The 16,962-nt window shown below is 49.3% G+C and overlaps 1 protein-coding gene across 3 annotated transcripts in view; it reads right to left on the reverse strand.

Moving 5' to 3' along the window:
• The window catches only part of PIK3C3 (phosphatidylinositol 3-kinase catalytic subunit type 3), a 242,291-nt gene extending 229,671 nt beyond the window's left edge, over window positions 1-12,620 (reverse strand). For all 3 annotated transcript variants that reach the window (XM_088476575.1, XM_088476574.1, XM_088476573.1), the window contains exons 1-3: window positions 12,412-12,620; window positions 10,659-10,847; window positions 1,728-1,871 (exon numbers count right to left, since the gene is read on the reverse strand). In XM_088476575.1, coding sequence (XP_088332701.1) covers window positions 1,728-1,871; window positions 10,659-10,847; window positions 12,412-12,599 — 521 coding nt within the window. In that variant the 5' untranslated portion in view covers window positions 12,600-12,620. The remainder of the gene's footprint in view (window positions 1-1,727; window positions 1,872-10,658; window positions 10,848-12,411) is intronic.
• Between the last annotated feature and the right edge of the window lie 4,342 nt (window positions 12,621-16,962).

A 16,962-nucleotide genomic window follows, 5' to 3' on the forward strand; every position in this document is an offset into this window, starting at 1 on the left:
TCTATCAGAGCCAAAATCACTCCCACTGACATCACTAGTGATGTCAGTGGGGCCGGCTTCAGACGGTAGGTGTTCCCTTGGGAACGCCTCCGTCTGGCAGGCACGCCCCCGGCATGCCCACCAAAGGGGGCGTGCTGTCAGTCACCATCGACAGCACGCCCTTTGATGAGACACTCCGAGCGAAGGAAAGTCCTTTGCTCGTCGGGTCTCGCGCATGCGCACGACGGAGCTCCTTCCGTCGAGCGCATGCGCAGTGGGGACCATCGACCTACTTGCGAGCGGACAGCCGCTCGCGAGTGGGTCTGAATGAGGGCCTTGGTTCAGAACCCTTTGGGCACCCCCGTAACATATTAGGCAAAAATTATTTTTTAATTAGCTTCATTTGGCCAATAATGATTTTCCAATTTTGGGATGAAAACATTAAAAGTGTTGGAAGATGGGTTTAAGGTAGTGGGTCAGGTATTTTGGGAGGTGCTGCATGAGCGGAGCCTGTGTGTTATACATTGCAGGTGGCTGCACCTGGTGTATTTTTGTAACACTTTTAACTCAAAAATATACTTGCACCCATTTTAATGTACCCTCAAATTAACTACATCATATATTTTGTCCAAAAAAATAGCTTTTTAGCATTATTCCACACTTATGCATAAAACATCCATTTGACACAATTTAAGAACCCCAAATACTTTTATTATGGCCACAGATACACTTCTGAGTTGATTACCTATGTAAGGTAACTATTTTAAGAGGTACAGACAGATTTCCCCCAATTCACCTGTACTTTTCGCTGGTTACTCCAACATTTTTCATGCGAATGCGTTTTCGCGTCTTTTGTAACTGGATAGTGCAAAAAAACAGGAGCGCGCATAGACAAAAAGACGCAAAAACATAGCGCCAAAACACGCAAATTGTGGGAAAAGTTCTCCGACTTTAACTTTTCGCATCTAATTGAATTCCCCCCTTAGTATCCCTGCAGTGGGAATACATTTTTGAGCCAGTTACCTCAATACAGGACATGTACAAAGGGGACATCTATAAATCCTGGCCCGCAGAAATGGTATGCAGTCGGGAAGCCTAAACCTAGACGTCTGTCATTTTACCGACGCCCGGCATCCCGATCGAACAGCCGTGCGGGAGGGGGGGGGGGGGTATAGTTAGGTTTAGGGCTCCCGGGGGGGGTGGGGTGGGGACTTAGGATTAGGCACCCCCCCCGGGGAGTTTAGGGTTAGGCTAGGGGGAGGGAGAGTTAGGGTTAGGCACCTCCAGGGGGATTTAGGGTTAGGCACCCCCCCCCCGGTGGACTTAAGTGTAGGTGGCAGGGAAGCCGGGGATTAGGGTTAGGCACTGGGAGGAAGGTTAGGGTTAGGCACCCCTAAGGAGGGAATTAGGTTAGTGAATACTTACCTTAGGGACGATCGGCATTTTCATCCATGTCGGGCAACCGCTGTCGAGATTCCAACCTCCGGACTTGCGTCCGGCGGTAAATCATACCGATTCCACAGAAAGAGATGTTGTAACCCTGAGCAAACGTTCAGGTGCTGTCACTTTTCTCGCAGTGTTTAGAAGTGAAATTAAACAAATGATTGGCTGATATAAATGTCAGCATCACTTTCCTGAGCACCGGTGTTCACAAAGGTCTCAGAATAAATAGTACATACACCACCAGGCTACCATATGTATACGGTTTCCACTATATATAAACTCTACGCACATACTGACACACTTACCCGTACTTCCCGAATAAAGACACCGTTGTGCCACCCACAGGAATAGCTTTGCCAGGTCCGTAGACGTCCCATATTGTCAGAGCCACTTGAGCACTTCTCGGTAAATCGGCGTGTTTAACCGGCAGCTTGAGCCATTCATTCCAGCTGTAAGGCAAAGACAAACGGTGTATATGTACCTGTATCTCTAATAGGCAACAGGAACTAATTATATCGCTACCACTAAAGACGTAAAAAGTGTCATTTTGCCAAGCAGGATTATAAAGCGGGCAGGGGGGAAGCTGGGAAATAAGGCTATTAACAGTGCAAAACAAAGTTTAGGTGATAAATCCTTTTAGTTCCTCGTTATATTTTCAAGGTAACTGAAATTCTCCTGGATCTCTGTTATATGGACCTCATCCACACTATTTCTAACCATCTAGCACAATCACTGTGATTAACTTTTGTATAATAATTTGCTGTATCATTTTAATAACTATATATTATATATAATTATATATATACTGTATATACAAATCCATGTGTGTGTGTAAGTAGGGATGAGCATCAGTCTCTGATCTCTACAAGAAGCCGATTTCCGCGCCCGATTTTAAAGCTTTTTGTTGTTGATCGATTCTGCAGACTTGGGACCTCATTCAGACCCGGTCGCAAGCGCTAAACGCTCGCAACCGGGTCGATGTTAAGGCCCTGCGCACACACATCGGCCGCACTGCGCGTGTGCAAGCCCCGGAGCGAGAGAATTTCTCTTGCACCGGAGCTCACTACAAAAGGGGCGGCTGTCGATGTTGATCGACAGCTCGCCCCGTTTTGTAGGCGGGGCGGGTGGCTACACAAACGGAGGCGTTCCCAAGCGAACGCCTGCTGTTTTGTGTGCGGCCGCACTGACATCAGCAGTGGTGTCAGTGAGGAGCTTCCTGGTCGATCAGAGCAGGAAGCTCCCTGGGGCTTGCGGTTGCAGAGACCCAACCTTAGGGTCTCGTCGCAAGCCTCGATGGTTGCAATGGTCTTGACCATCGCGATCATCAACCTGGTCGGCCGCTAAGCTGTGGGTGGTAACCCACAGCTTAGCTAGCAACCAGGAGGCCGCACTAAAAAAAAAAAAAAGAAGCGGCCGCCCTCATTCTGAGAGAGCGATCGCTTCTTGCGACCGCCTCTGAATGAGGGCCTTGATGTATTGATAATCAGAAGCAGCAATATTCTTACCAGTCTCCGGCTCCCAGCTTTAATCTCTCCACACAAGATACATCAAGGGGCTTAGCCAGTCTGAAATAAGCATTGAAATACCGGGGCGGAGGATATCCCTGGCTACTCTGTGGGCCTCATTCAGAGGTTGCGCGCTATGTCGATGCCACATGCAAGCGGCCATTGTTTTCAGTCTGCACATGCCTGCCGATGGTAACCACCGAAAGAGGAAGGACGATACTTGACGCAGTTTCCTGGCCTCGCAAGCCGGCCAGCCTGAGTAAGCCGAGACTTAACCACCGATGGTCGCGATGGTGATCCCGGCCTGCATTTGCATATTAGCAAGGACAGAATTGCGAGGCTGTGCGCGTGCTGAATCGTCTGCAGTGTGGCCCTTTTTTCTCTCCCCGTTCAAAGTCAAGAATAAACTAACAATATTTTTTTCAAGGCCGGGTTGCGATGGCTGAAGTGACCGGTAGCGACTCTGCAGGAGATTTATCATCATCATAAAGAATATCTCTCCCATCACTCACAGCAATAAGTCTTCTTACTGACTAGAGACTGAGGACATAGCTATAATCTGCCGATCTTCCCACCTGACAGCCGGCCTCACAGGCATTCTAGGTAATTCAAGTTTTTAATCAGCTGGGTTGGATATGGTCACCAAATACCATGCACACTGTATAGTTATTCAAACGTAAGGAAAAGGTATGTACTACTATATACACACACAGTACAATAAACTATTATCTCTGTTATTTAAACAGTTTTTTGTTCCTTCTGAAAATTTTAATTTGTTGCCTTGGATACGGGTCCACTGCGATGTCTAATAAATGTATGGCTTTAGCTTTGTAGCAATCCTCTTTACTTTTATACCAAAGATCAATATCATATAGGCAGTTTGCGTGGCGGCGTATTTATCCTAATGCTCTCAAACATGTATGCTAGCTATCCCAACTCCAGTCCTCAGGTACCCATTACAGTGCAGGTTTTACAGATATCCTCAGTATCACAGGGGAGATTAGTCCCACCTGACGAATTTTTAATAAGTCAGTCAGTAATGATTACACCTGTGCACCAACTAGGGATATCCGGACTATAGATAGACTGTTACAAGGTCGACAGTGTCTAAATAGACACAAGATGTTAGACAGACAATAATTCGACAGGGACAGAAGGTCATTACATTAAAGGTCGACAGGTACAAATGGTCGACTGGGTCAAAATGTCAACACAAAAAAAATGGTCAACCCACCAGAACGGACATTTAGGGTCAGGCACCAACGGTTAGAGTTCGTCACCAGGAGCCTTCCCTCCTGGTTAGTCATTTAGGGTTAGGCACCAAGGGGAGGGTTAGGGTGAAGACTAGGGTTAGAAAAATAAAAGTGTCGACCTTTTAACCATGTTGACCATTTGTACCAGTGGACCTTCTCCCATGTCGACCTTTAGCCTGTCTAACATCTGGTGTCTATCTAGATCAGGCCAGGTCAACCTGTGGCTCTCCAGCAGTTGTGAATCTACAAGTCCCAACATGATTTACCAGCTGATCGGTGGGTGGGTATGCTGGGATTTGTAGTTTCATGACAACTGGAGAGCCACAGGTTGGCCAGACCTGACCTAGACATGGTCGACCTTTTAGAAAATGTGTAAGTAGCAGACTGGGATCCACCCAGGATACTGTAACTTTTGATACTGAAGACAGACTCCCTCACCTCTAGACAATGGAAAACTTTCTGTTTCTCCGATTTAGGATTTGGTTCCATCGTGAACAACAATTGGTGGCCTCTTTGAACTAGGCAGCTGGCTGCTTTGAAAAACCTCTGGATCCTGGAGCTAATAATGCAGCAAGTAGTCCTAAAAAGTACCCAGGTCTGCTCTGCAAACATTTAAAGTGCTGGGTTTCAGTTCTTATCTCAGCCTCTGTTTGAATGTTTGGACTGTACAAGAGATCACATGTATCCGTTTCAGTGTAACAGGATTTCTCCTTTGGTAGAAATCGTTACCACTGATACATTGGTCCTCGGTCAATTAACTCAATTTTTATTCATAAAATGGGGTATACTGCTTTGGAATACCTTGGCAGTCTTCTCCTCCTCCTCCTCCTCTCTGGACCTCCAAACATCTGACCTTGGATGATCCTGGCCTCCCTCACTTAACTGATATTCATAGTGACCCTGATAGCTGTAAGCAGTTAATTGTCTCCTCACCTGTGAGCAGTAATTTGACCCCTTTCTCACCAACCAATACATCTTGTTCTGGTCACCTTCTAGCAAACCTGAAGCCTCCCTGCTCCTTTTAGATGGGAATCCCAATCTTGCAGGCCACGTTTCTTCTACCCAAGAAGCCAACATTGTTATGTCACATTCTGCACTTCAGATCTAATGGCTGAATTAAGCTTTTTAGCATAGTGGCTGACTTGTCATTAATCACTTGCTCAGCATAGAGATGGCAAAAGGGCCCCTTCCCCAACATACTGTGTATAAAGGAATCTTTCCAGTGAGACTTCTGGTGAGGTTTAGATAGTTACATCTCTAATGTATCCTAGCTTCCATAACAAAAAACAGAAAAAGAAAACACGATACCCATCTTGCTCAATAAATAAAACAAGAGATATGGTAAGAACTTACCTTTGTTATCGCTGTTTCTACAAAGTCCATAGGGTCCACAGGGTTGACCTTGGGCGGCTAAGACCGCCTCTAGACCCAAGAAGCAAGCCTGGAGTGCTCGGCGCCCTTCTTCCAAGCAGGAGCCCACAGACCGAGTGGAATGAGCCTTAACAGAGCCTGGAACAGGTAAACCTTCCTGTACATAAGCCTCCCTAATAACAGAACAGAGCCAACGGGCTAAAGTTTGTTTGTTGGCAGGCCAACCCCTCTTAGGAAAACCAAAGAGGACAAACAAAGAATCGGACCTTTTACAGAAGCGGTCCGATCAACATAAATTCTGAGAGCACGGACAAAGTCCAACGAAGCCTCGCCAGCTGTAAGATCAGGGGACTGAAAAGCTGGCACCACCAGTTCCTGATTGATGTGGAACTTAGAGACAACTTTAGGCAAAAACTCAGGCCGAGTGCGAAGCACTGCTCTGTCCTGGTGAAAAATTAAGAAGGGGGGACTACAGGAAAGTGCCTCCAACTCGGATACCCTCCTGGCCGAAGCAATTGCCAGGAGAAACACAGTCTGAAGTGTTAACCACTTGAGGTCCACCGACTCAAGAGGTTCAAAAGGAGGTCCCTGCAGGACCCGAAGAACCACCGCCAAGTCCCACGGAGCCACTGGAGGGACAAAGGGAGGCTGGATTCTAAGAACCCACCGGAAAAAGGTGTGAACGTCCGGCAGTGTAGCGATTCTACGTTGGAACCACACAGACAGAGCCGATACATGAACCTTCAGGGAAGCAAGACGTAAGCCCAGGTCAAGACCCGACTGCAGAAATGCCAAAATCCTAGAAACCCTGAACACCTGAGGATCAAAGTTTCTGGACTCACACCACTGAAAATAGGTGTGCCACACTCTGTGGTAAATCCGTGCAGAGGCAGGTTTACGCACCCTCAGCATGGTACTGACGACAGAGCTTGAAAAGCCCCGGGACCTTAAGACGGCTGTCTCAAGAACCACGCCGTCAAAGACAGCCGACCCAGATCTGGGTAAAGGCAGGGCCCCTGAGACAGCAGGTCCCGACGCTGAGGTAGAAGGAACGGGGCATCGACGGACAAGCTCCTGAGATCGGAGTACCAAGGACGTCTGGGCCACGCTGGAGCCACCAGCAGAAACGTGCCCCCGTCCTGTTTGATTTTTCTTAGTACCCGAGGCAGCAGGGAGATCGGAGGGAACAGGTACGCTAGGTGAAATGTCCATTTCACTGACAGCGCATCCACCAGGCTTGCGCCTGCGTCCCTTGTCCTTGAGCCGTACACTGGTAACTTGTAATTGTGACGGGAGGCCATCAGGTCCAACTCCGGCAGTCCCCATTTGTCCACGAGAAGTTGAAACACCTCTGGGTGAAGCGACCATTTCCTGGGATGCACGTGGTGACGGCTGAGGAAGTCTGCCTCCCAATTGAGGACTCCCGGGATGAAGACTGCTGAGATTGCTGGAAGGTGGCACTCCACCCAAGCCAGGATCTGAGACACCTCCGACATCGCAGCTCGACTGCGAGTTCCTCCCTGGTGATTGATGTACGCCACCGTGGTGGCGTTGTCGGATTGCACCTGAAATGCCCTTCCGTGAAGAGTGGTGCCTGACGACAGCAGAGCCCTGTACACGGCCCGCAGTTCCAGCACGTTTATGGAAAGAACTGCTTCCTCCGCAGACCAAAGGCCCTGAAGAGACAACGAGCCGGTCACTGCCCCCCAACCCCGGAGACTGGCATCTGTTGTGAGCAGAACCCAGTCCGGGATCCAAAATGGGCGACCCTCGATGAGATGAGCTGGCTGAAGCCACCAAGCTAGAGACTGGCGCACTTCCGAGGACAAGACCAGTGTCTGGGATCGGATCCGGTGAGGTAACCCGTTCCATTCTGATAGAATCTGCCCCTGCAGGGGCCTGAAATGGAACTGGGAAAATTCCACCATGTCGAATGCCGACACCATGGACTCTAGGACTATCATGGCCGAGTGTACCGACACCCTGGCACTGCTCAGGAAACTGTGTATCCGCAGTTGTAGGGAAGACACCTTTTCCGGAGTCAGGAAAATCCTTTGCTGACGAGAATCCAAAAGGGCTCCCAAATGAACCATCCGTTGTGATGGGATCAGAGATAACTTTTTCCAATTTATCAACCACCCGTGTGCCTGAAGACAAGCAATGGTCAGGTGGAGATGTCGAAGAAGTACCTCCGGGGAGCTCGCCAGCAGAAGATCGTCCAGATACGGCAGCAGCCGTATACCCTGGCCCCGAAGGTGGGCGCCCATAATTGCCATCACCTTGATGAACACCCTCGAAGCCGTGGAAAGGCCAAAAGGCAACGCCCGAAACTGGTAGTGATGTTGCAGGATAGCAAACCTCAGATATCGCTGGTGTGCCGGTGCTATGGGCACGTGGAGATAGGCGTCCTGGATATCCAGGGAGACCATGTAATCCCCGGGTTCCATCACCAGAATGATGGAACGTAACGTTTCCATCCTGAACTTGGGAACTCTGTGTCACACGCCGGCCTGGAGACCCCAGAATCAGACCCCGTCGCTTACCTGTGCGGGCGCTGAGCCGCGCTGTCTTCCGGCTCCCGCGCTGTACGCTCCTTCCTCTTCTCCCAAGGCAGTCTCCGCTGTTGTCCTCTGGAGGGTCCCGCTGCTGTGCTGCTCCCACGCCGGCTCCTGCTGACCGCTGGTCCCCGCTGACTACCTCCAGGAAGCGCTGTCCTCCGGTCCATGGGCGCGGCCATCTTGGATTGCCCATGTGACCCCACTACCACCAATGAGGAGTCTTCTCCTTCTCTCTCAGCCTGTCAGCTCCCAGTGTCCACTATAAAAGGATCCCCAATGCTCACACAAGTTGCCAGTGCAACTAGTTTCTTAGTTTAGCTAAGCAAGCCTTCCCACTGCGCTCCAGCCGCTCCACGTAGCCGCTCAGCTACCAACGTCTACCCACGGCTATTCAGCCGCTCCACGTAGCCACTCAGCTACCAACGTCTACCCACGGCTATCCAGCCGCTCCACGTAGCCACTCAGCTACCAACGTCTACCCACGGCTAACCAGCCGCTCCACGTAGCCACTCAGCTACCAACGTCTACCCACGGCTATCCAGCCGCTCCACGTAGCCACTCAGCTACCAACGTCTACCCACGGCTAACCAGCCGCTCCACGTAGCCACTCAGCTACCAACGTCTACCCACGGCTAACCAGCCGCTCCACGTAGCCACTCAGCTACCAACGTCTACCCACGGCTAACCAGCCGCTCCACGTAGCCACTCAGCTACCAACGTCTACCCACGGCTAACCAGCCGCTCCACGTAGCCACTCAGCTACCAACGTCTACCCAAGGCTAACCAGTCGCTCCACGTAGCCACTCAGCTACCAACGTCTACCCACGGCTATCCAGCCGCTCCACGTAGCCACTCAGCTACCAACGTCTACCCACGGCTATCCAGCCGCTCCACGTAGCCACTCAGCTACCAACGTCTACCCACGGCTATCCAGCCGCTCCACGTAGCCACTCAGCTACCAACGTCTACCCACGGCTATCCAGCCGCTCCACGTAGCCACTCAGCTACCAACGTCTACCCACGGCTAACCAGCCGCTCCACGTAGCCACTCAGCTACCAACGTCTACCCTCGGCTATCCAGCCGCTCCACGTAGCTTCCTAGCTACCTCGTTACTGCCGCATTCCTCAAACTCCTGTCAGTTCGCTGCACCCTCTCATGCGGAGAAACTTCATTAAGCCAAGTCTCCTCCAGCGAGCGTCTGCGCCAAGTAATACAGATCCAAGGCCCAGTCCGGGAACACAGCTCCTAAATTCCACGTTTGTGACACTCTGAGGTATTTGTTCAGAGAATTCAAATTCAGGATAGGGCGATGAGAACCATTGGGCTTCTGTACCAGAAACAGAGTAGAATAGTATCCCGTCCCGCGTTGAGACTGCGGAACTGGAACAAGGACCCCTGCTTGTAGCAAGGATTGTATAGCCACCTGAATCTGGGAAGCTTTGGTCTTGTCCAGAGAAGGACTCGTTCAAAAAAACTGGTGGGGCGGCCTGACCCGAAAAGACAGGGCGTACCCCAGAGAGATTACTTTTCGAACCCAGGCATCCGTGGTGGTATTGTGCCAACACTGGGTGAATTGGAGAAGTCGGCCTCCCACTCTGAGGTCCCCCAGAGGGAGGCCCGTCCCATCAGGCAGCAGGTTTATCCTCCTGCTTGGAAGAAGGGCGCCGAGCACTCCAGGCTTGCTTCTTGGGTTTAGAGGCGGTCTTAGCCGCCCAAGGTCAACCCTGTGGACCCCCTATGGACCCTGAAGTAGAAACAGGGAATAAAGAGAGGAACATAATGCTGACAGCCCTCTATAAAGCTTAAAACAAACTCTGGAGATTCCAGGTGAGATTGGGATTAAGCTGCAGACTACATAATACACAGGACACAGATTGATTCATACCAGGTCCTAATCAAAGCTTAAATGTAAACACATTTTTGCCCACCGCTCCTTGTTGACATCAATTTCCTCAGCCAATAAACAGGGAGCCTTAGTCTTGCCTGAAGTTCAAGACTGCATATTCGTCTAATACCGGACAGTCAGAACTGACCATCTCGCAAGACGTTGGGCCCAGGAACGTAGTGGAGAATGTAGAATAGGGAAGAGGTCTTTAATCTGTCTGTCTCTACGGGTGAGGGAGTTTATTTCTTCTGCTGGTGTAGGCTTGCAGGTGTATGGGCTGTTTATCGTATTTGAACACATCCTGCCCACATTCTCAGAAATAACACCTGATGACCATGACATACTGAGCAGCCATTAGAAATGTTACTATAACTTCTGGAGAAAAAAATATATATAGTGTGTGATTCATACATTTATGGAGTGTAAAGTACTTGTAATTTGTTAAAACTGTAAAACTTGCATAAAAAGTAATAGTTCATTTTCCATAGGATTCTAGGGCCCAAATGTAATAGTCTGCGAGTTGCAAGAAACCAGCGATTTAGTCCATAGATTCATTTTAATCATTGAGGCTTTGAATCTATTAGTTAAATTGCTGGGATCCCGCCGGTTCCTGCAACTTGCAATCTATTGCATATGTGCCTAGGAGTCAAGAGCATAACTTACTTCCACCTGGTACTGAAAGCCTTGTAAGACGTACGCACTGGAAGGGCTAAGGGCTTTCCTTCGGCAAACACCTGGCAGGTAACATAGAGATCGGAACAGGTATCCTGGTACAGCCCTGAGAATTTCAGCATAGGGTCCTCCAGCACAGCCTTGTAGCTCTTCTGCTCCCTCTTTCCTTCTAGGCTTCCTCTGTAAAGGATCAGAAAGGAAAGTCGGTCATTCTAAGCATGAAAATATATCAACATCCCATTTCAGAATATATACAAAAATAAGAAACTCGGCGAACGGGTTGTATGAAGTTCAGAATCGTCCCTTCTTTCTACTAATGAAGCTTTTGCCAATATGATCAATGACAAAGTGTTTCCCAATAGCTGATGAGTAAGGTTATCTTGGAGGTGAATCGGATAGTAAGGTTGCTGTCCTTATAGACCTAGCCTCAATACGCCATACAGTGTGAGACATTTGGGGAGACTGAGCCGCTCCGAGGGGTGTAGCATACCAGCTTTTTCCTTCAATTTAGCATCTTATTTGCGGTGCAGACGCAGCCACAGGGTAGCAAACAAAAATGTGTGAGCTCGGTGCGAGTACAGGCCACTCGGGAGGCGAGTCGTGATGGTGGCAACAACGTGCTTTCTGGTGTGGGTAAGGAAACCGGTACCATGTATAATAGGGAGTTATTTAATGAGATATATTAGATGAATGGTGGGTCACAAGCTCTGTCAAGAGTGCCTGGGTTTGACATGATCGCCGGTCGTGGTAACTGGGGTCGTTGACATGTCAGGTGAGGGGTGAAACTTCAAGTTAATTTCTTGAACCGGTGCCATATATGGTAGATAAAATGTGTAGGGGACATGACATTTCAGATGAGGATCTTCGGGTGCGATATTTTAGGTGAGGGTATTGGGGGAATTATATGTGAGGGTACTGGTGGGTGACATGACAGATGAGGGTCTCAGGGGGTTAGTTACAGGTCAGGTGATAGGTGCAGGGTAGTTACAGGTCAGGTGATGTGCGCAAAACAGAGAGGATAGTAACAGGTCACAGGACAGAGAGGGGTAGATACAAGTCAGGTGACAGGTGCAGGGCAGAGAGGGGTGTGCAGGGCAGAGAGGGGTAGTTGCAGGTCAGATGAGAGATGCAGGGCAGAGAGGGGTAGCTACAGGTCAGGGGCACGTTAGTTACGGGTCAGGTGACAGGTGCAGGGCAGAAAGGGGTAATTACAGGTCAGGTGACAGGTGTAGGGGGCAGCGCAGAGGGTGTAGTTACAGGTAAGGGGTAGGGCAGAGAGTATGAAGGGCACGGGCAGAGGAGGGGACAGTTACATGGGTGACAGGGCAGAGGAGTGGGGCAGTTACATGGGTGACAGGGCAGAGGAGGGGGCAGTTACATGGGTGACAGGGCAGAGGAGGGGCAGTTACATGGGTGACAGGGCAGAGGATAGGGGCAGTTACATGGGTGACAGGGCAGAGGAGGGGCAGTTACATGGGTGTCAGGGCAGAGGAGGGGTGAAGTTACATGGGAGTCAGGGCAGAGGAGGGGCAGTTACATGGGTGACAGGGCAGAGGAGGGGCAGTTACATGGGTGACAGGGCAGAGGAGGGGCAGTTACATGGGTGACAGGGCAGAGGAGTGGGGCAGTTACATAGGTGACAGGGCAGAGGAGGGGGCAGTTACATAGGTGACAGGGCAGAGGAGGGGGCAGTTACATAGGTGACAGGGCAGAGGAGGGGGTATAATACGAGGGGTGGGCTCACATCTTGAGCTGCACACTGATGTCGAGGTCACAGCTGTAGACATAGTAGAACCTGTCCGCCTCCCCCATGGCGGCCGCAGCGGGACACAGGGACGGAGGAAGCAGCGATCCCCGGTATGTGCCGCAGTCACTCTGACAGGAAACAACAACAACACCAGGACCCGGCGTGACCCGGCAGCGCTCAGTCATTGGCCGGCCCAGAGAATGCACTTCCGGGATCGCCTCCGTCACTATGGCAGCAGGCAAAGCGCTTTGTCTAGCCAATTACAGTCTCTAACCTAACCACGCCCCTGGATGGCAGCTGTGTGCTCTGTGTCCGCCATGTTGTGCTTGGCACAGCCTCTTGTACTCACATCATTTCATTGTTGTTCCTGCGAGTCCTTTGCTCTTTGCTGTCAGTGGTCAGCATTACTGCTTCACAGCCCCCCACCAGTGCCCTATCTGTGTGGAGTTTGTATGTTTTCCTTTGGGGAACGTCCGAATTCCTTATCTACCGCTAGGCCACCGCCACTCCCATCAACCCCCCCAATCTCTTCAGTTCTGGACTGTGAGACATACTTGCCGACAATCTGACTGGACCCCTCGTAGCGATGAGCGTGACGCGAGATTGGGGGTCAGAGCGATGTTACCAGCATTCTACAGCGCGAACCGCTTTATCGGCTCCCCACAGACATACTTGCCTACCCTCCCGATTCGGCCCGGGAGCCTCCCGAAAATCAGGTGCCACTCCCGGCCCCCCGGAGAGACAGACAAGCCTCCCGGTCCCCGGCGACCCATCTGCCCCCCCCCATCCCGCGAATACAGTATAAACTCTGGCAGCAGGGGGGGCGAATCGCGTCATCGTGGCCTCACCCCCTGCTTCACAATGCCATTAATCCCGGCATTGTGAGGTGGGGGCGGGGCCATGATCGCACTGTCACGCCCATGCTCTGCCCCTGTTGACGTGTCATGTTCCAGACCACGCCCCCTTTTGATGCGACGCACTCCCCTGCTGGGGACGCCCGACAGCTCCCTCCCGGAAGGAGGGAGCTAAAAGTCGGCAACTCGTCCCCGGAGCGCCCACTTGTATTCTATAAGTGGGCATCAGAGGTGGGGAAGTGGACAGCAGCGTGGGGGGTAGACGAACAGCCAGGATGCTCCCGAAAATCTGGTGCTGCTCCCGGCCGCCCGAAAAGGCATACAAGTATTCAGACCCGCTCGCTTATGGTGCGAACACACGGGACGATTTGTTCCATGAACAAAATTGTCCCGTGTGTCCCCGGCAGGGGTGTGCTCAGTGTCGTTAATGACACTGAGCAGAAACACTGAACGAATCAAGAACAATTTCGTTCAGTGCCGGGCTCCCTCCCTCATCCCCGTACATGTTCAACCTGACATTATCATCAGGTTGGACGGGAGGTTTGGACGATGAGCAATAACAAGGGCAGCACAGACGGTGTAATGGTTAGCGTTACTGCCTCACAGCACTGAGGTCATGGGTTCGATTCCCACTATGGCCCTAACTGTGGAGTTTGTATATTCTCCCTGTGCTTGCGTGAGTTTCCTCCGGGTACTCCGGTTTCCTCCCACACTCCAAAAATATACTGGTAGGTTAATTGGCTCCCAGCACAAATTAACCCTAGTGTGTATGTGTGTGCACATGTGATAGGGAATATAGATTGTAAGCTCCACTGGGGCAGGGACTGATGTGAATGGCCAAATATTCTCTGTAAAGCGCTGCGGAATATGTGTGTGCTATATAAATAACTGGTAATAAATCAATAAACTACCAACAGCATCGTTATCATCCAATCGTCAAAAAAAAAATCGCATTTGTACGCACCCTAAGATACATACTCTCACTGCTGCCGATGGTATGCATTGTGCGCATACCTTGGCAAACGATCACAATGCATTCGCTCAATGCGCATAGACAGCCCAGCAGAGTGAGTGACAGGGGAAGCCGTTTGTAGGTGGTAACGGGCTGGCCATTAAAAACGGGGGAGTGGAGGTGCAAACACAGGCGTGCCTGAGCATCTCAATGGCGTTTTAGAGGTGTGCATAATTAAAAGACAGCATCATAGCAGGGCCGAAACTAGGATTTTTGGCACCAGGGGCAAGACAGTAATATGGCGCCCCCCCTGCCCATCATAAAATGGCCTTTTCTGACATAAATTTAATATACATCCCTTAAAAATATTAAGTAAGTTTACTTAAATAAAACCATCAAATGTCCAAATTATTTTATTAAACTTACAAATTTTGACAAGCCAAATCAGGGGGTACCATAGTGAACCCCATGTCAAAGCATCTTTTGGGGGGTGTCAGGCTGATTTCCCTACATGTGACATGACATTCCGCTTGTTTAAGTTTCGCCGGGTCCCGTTTTTGCGTACTTTCAAATTGAATACGGGGTAAAGCGGGCACGCGCGCGATACTTTTCTGCCTCCAAAACAGGCGTAGGTGAAAAGTCTGGGATGCGGAAAAGTATCGCGGCTCGGCTCAAATTGAATACGGCTCTAAATATATATCTATATAAACTTGAAATTTCAGTTTATTATTCTTGTTTCTATATAGTCAGAGGGGTCCGGCACACTCATAAACAAAATGACTGGCCCGGTGCCTTCACAATGCGATCACGCAGACATACAAGTGCAGAAGTGCGGCACTCACAGCAATTGTAATAGAATAATTAGCACATACACAGGGTGCTTTTCATCGTTTAAATCTATTGATTTTCTTAAGGAAATATTTCCTAAAGAAAATCAATAGATTGAAATGTTGAAATACACCCTGTGTATGTGCTAATTATTCTATTACAATTGCTGTGAGTGCCGCACTTCTGGACTTTATATATAGATATATGGAGCTATATATATATATCTATATACAGATATATATATAAATGGTTTGTTCCCTGTCCAAACCATATATATATATATATATATATGCATATATATATATATATACATATATATCTATGTATACATATATATATATAATTTTTATAGATATAGGTAATATATAGTTACATTAATAAGTTAACGTGGGGTGTTTATAATTGGGTATGTAGTGGGCTGCTGGGCAGATATGGTGCACACTTATGGTGCATACACACGATCAGATTTTTTCTTCAGATATGGACGATAACGATTTAAAAATCGTTCAGTCGTTCATATCTGAAGGAAAATCGTTCATATCTGACATGCCTGAACGATGGACGATCAACGATGCGCGTTCCCGTTTGTCAGATAACGATATCTGACATCTGATGGGTTTGCAGTCAGACTTGGACGATTCCATTCATTTTAATGCAGTCAAAAATCGTCCAAATCGTTCAGTCGTTCATCTGACAAATCTGACCGTGTGTACGCTCCATTACACTGTCACTTCACACTTGGCTAGACAGTGAAAAGGCCCCGCCCCCTAGCTCACAGTCATTGTCTCGCAGGATGATGACATCATCATCTCACGAGACTCTGACTGTGTAGTTCTTCCTCGGCGGCTGCTACATAGTACAAGGAACAGATGAGCCGCCGAGTATCCAGTTTAAGTGCGCGGCGGTGCAAAGCAGGATTGGTGGCCACGGGGCAGGTGACCGCCGAGTATCCCAGTGTAAGTGCGACTATCCTGGATTAAGTGCGGGGCGGTGTACAGTAGGTTTGGTGGCCACAGAGGTGACCCCTCATGCCGCCCGCCCCTGCCGGACATCGGTGCCTGAATAATCCGGTGCACGTGCACCCGCAGCCCCCCCCTAGTTGCGGCCCTGATCATAGTACACGTCACCTGGCTTGTTTTTACACTGAAGTGTTCGCAGTGCTTGCGGCAGGGTATGGTCAACCTCAAGCGCTGCGATAGCATCCGATGTACCGATGGTTGCATACACTTCCTAGACATGACGTGCACAAGTGGGCATCTTAAAACAGGCTGGTGGGTGTCTGCATACACTATGTGATCGCTGTCTAAAGGTGCATATACACACAACGATTTTTTGAATGATTATCGTTCACTTTCTGAGTTAAAACGATGAACGATTATCGTTCATGCACGTTCACGTTCGTAGTTTAGTCAGACTGACCAACTGAACGATTTTCATTAAGGGAATATGCAAAAATCGTTTGTAGTTCAAAAAAATCGTTCATTACACTTTTAAAAATCTGACATATGGTGCATACACACGGTCAGATTTTTCCTTCAGATCTGAACGATAACGATTTAAAAATCGTTTAGTCGTTCATATCTGAAGGAAAATCTGACATGCATGAACGATGCGCGTTCCCGTTTGTCAGATAACGATATCTGACATCTGATGTGTTTGCAGTCAGACTTGGACGATTCCATTCATTTTAATGCAGTCAAAAATCGTTCAAAACTTTGGTAAAATCGTTCAAATCGTTCAATCGTACATCTGACAAATCTGACCGTGTGTATGCTTCAATAATCTGACAGAAAATCGTTCATATAATCGTTGGTAACAAAATCGTTGTGTGTGTATGCACCTTAAAAAATACTGGGCGTGCTAATGCATTGCTTGAGCGATAGCAATGCCTACGCAATTTTCATACACATCGTG

The sequence above is a fragment of the Taudactylus pleione genome, unplaced genomic scaffold (assembly GCF_031769625.1).
Source record: "Taudactylus pleione unplaced genomic scaffold, aTauple2 ptg000189l, whole genome shotgun sequence".
Taxonomy (NCBI): Eukaryota; Metazoa; Chordata; class Amphibia; order Anura; family Myobatrachidae; genus Taudactylus; species Taudactylus pleione.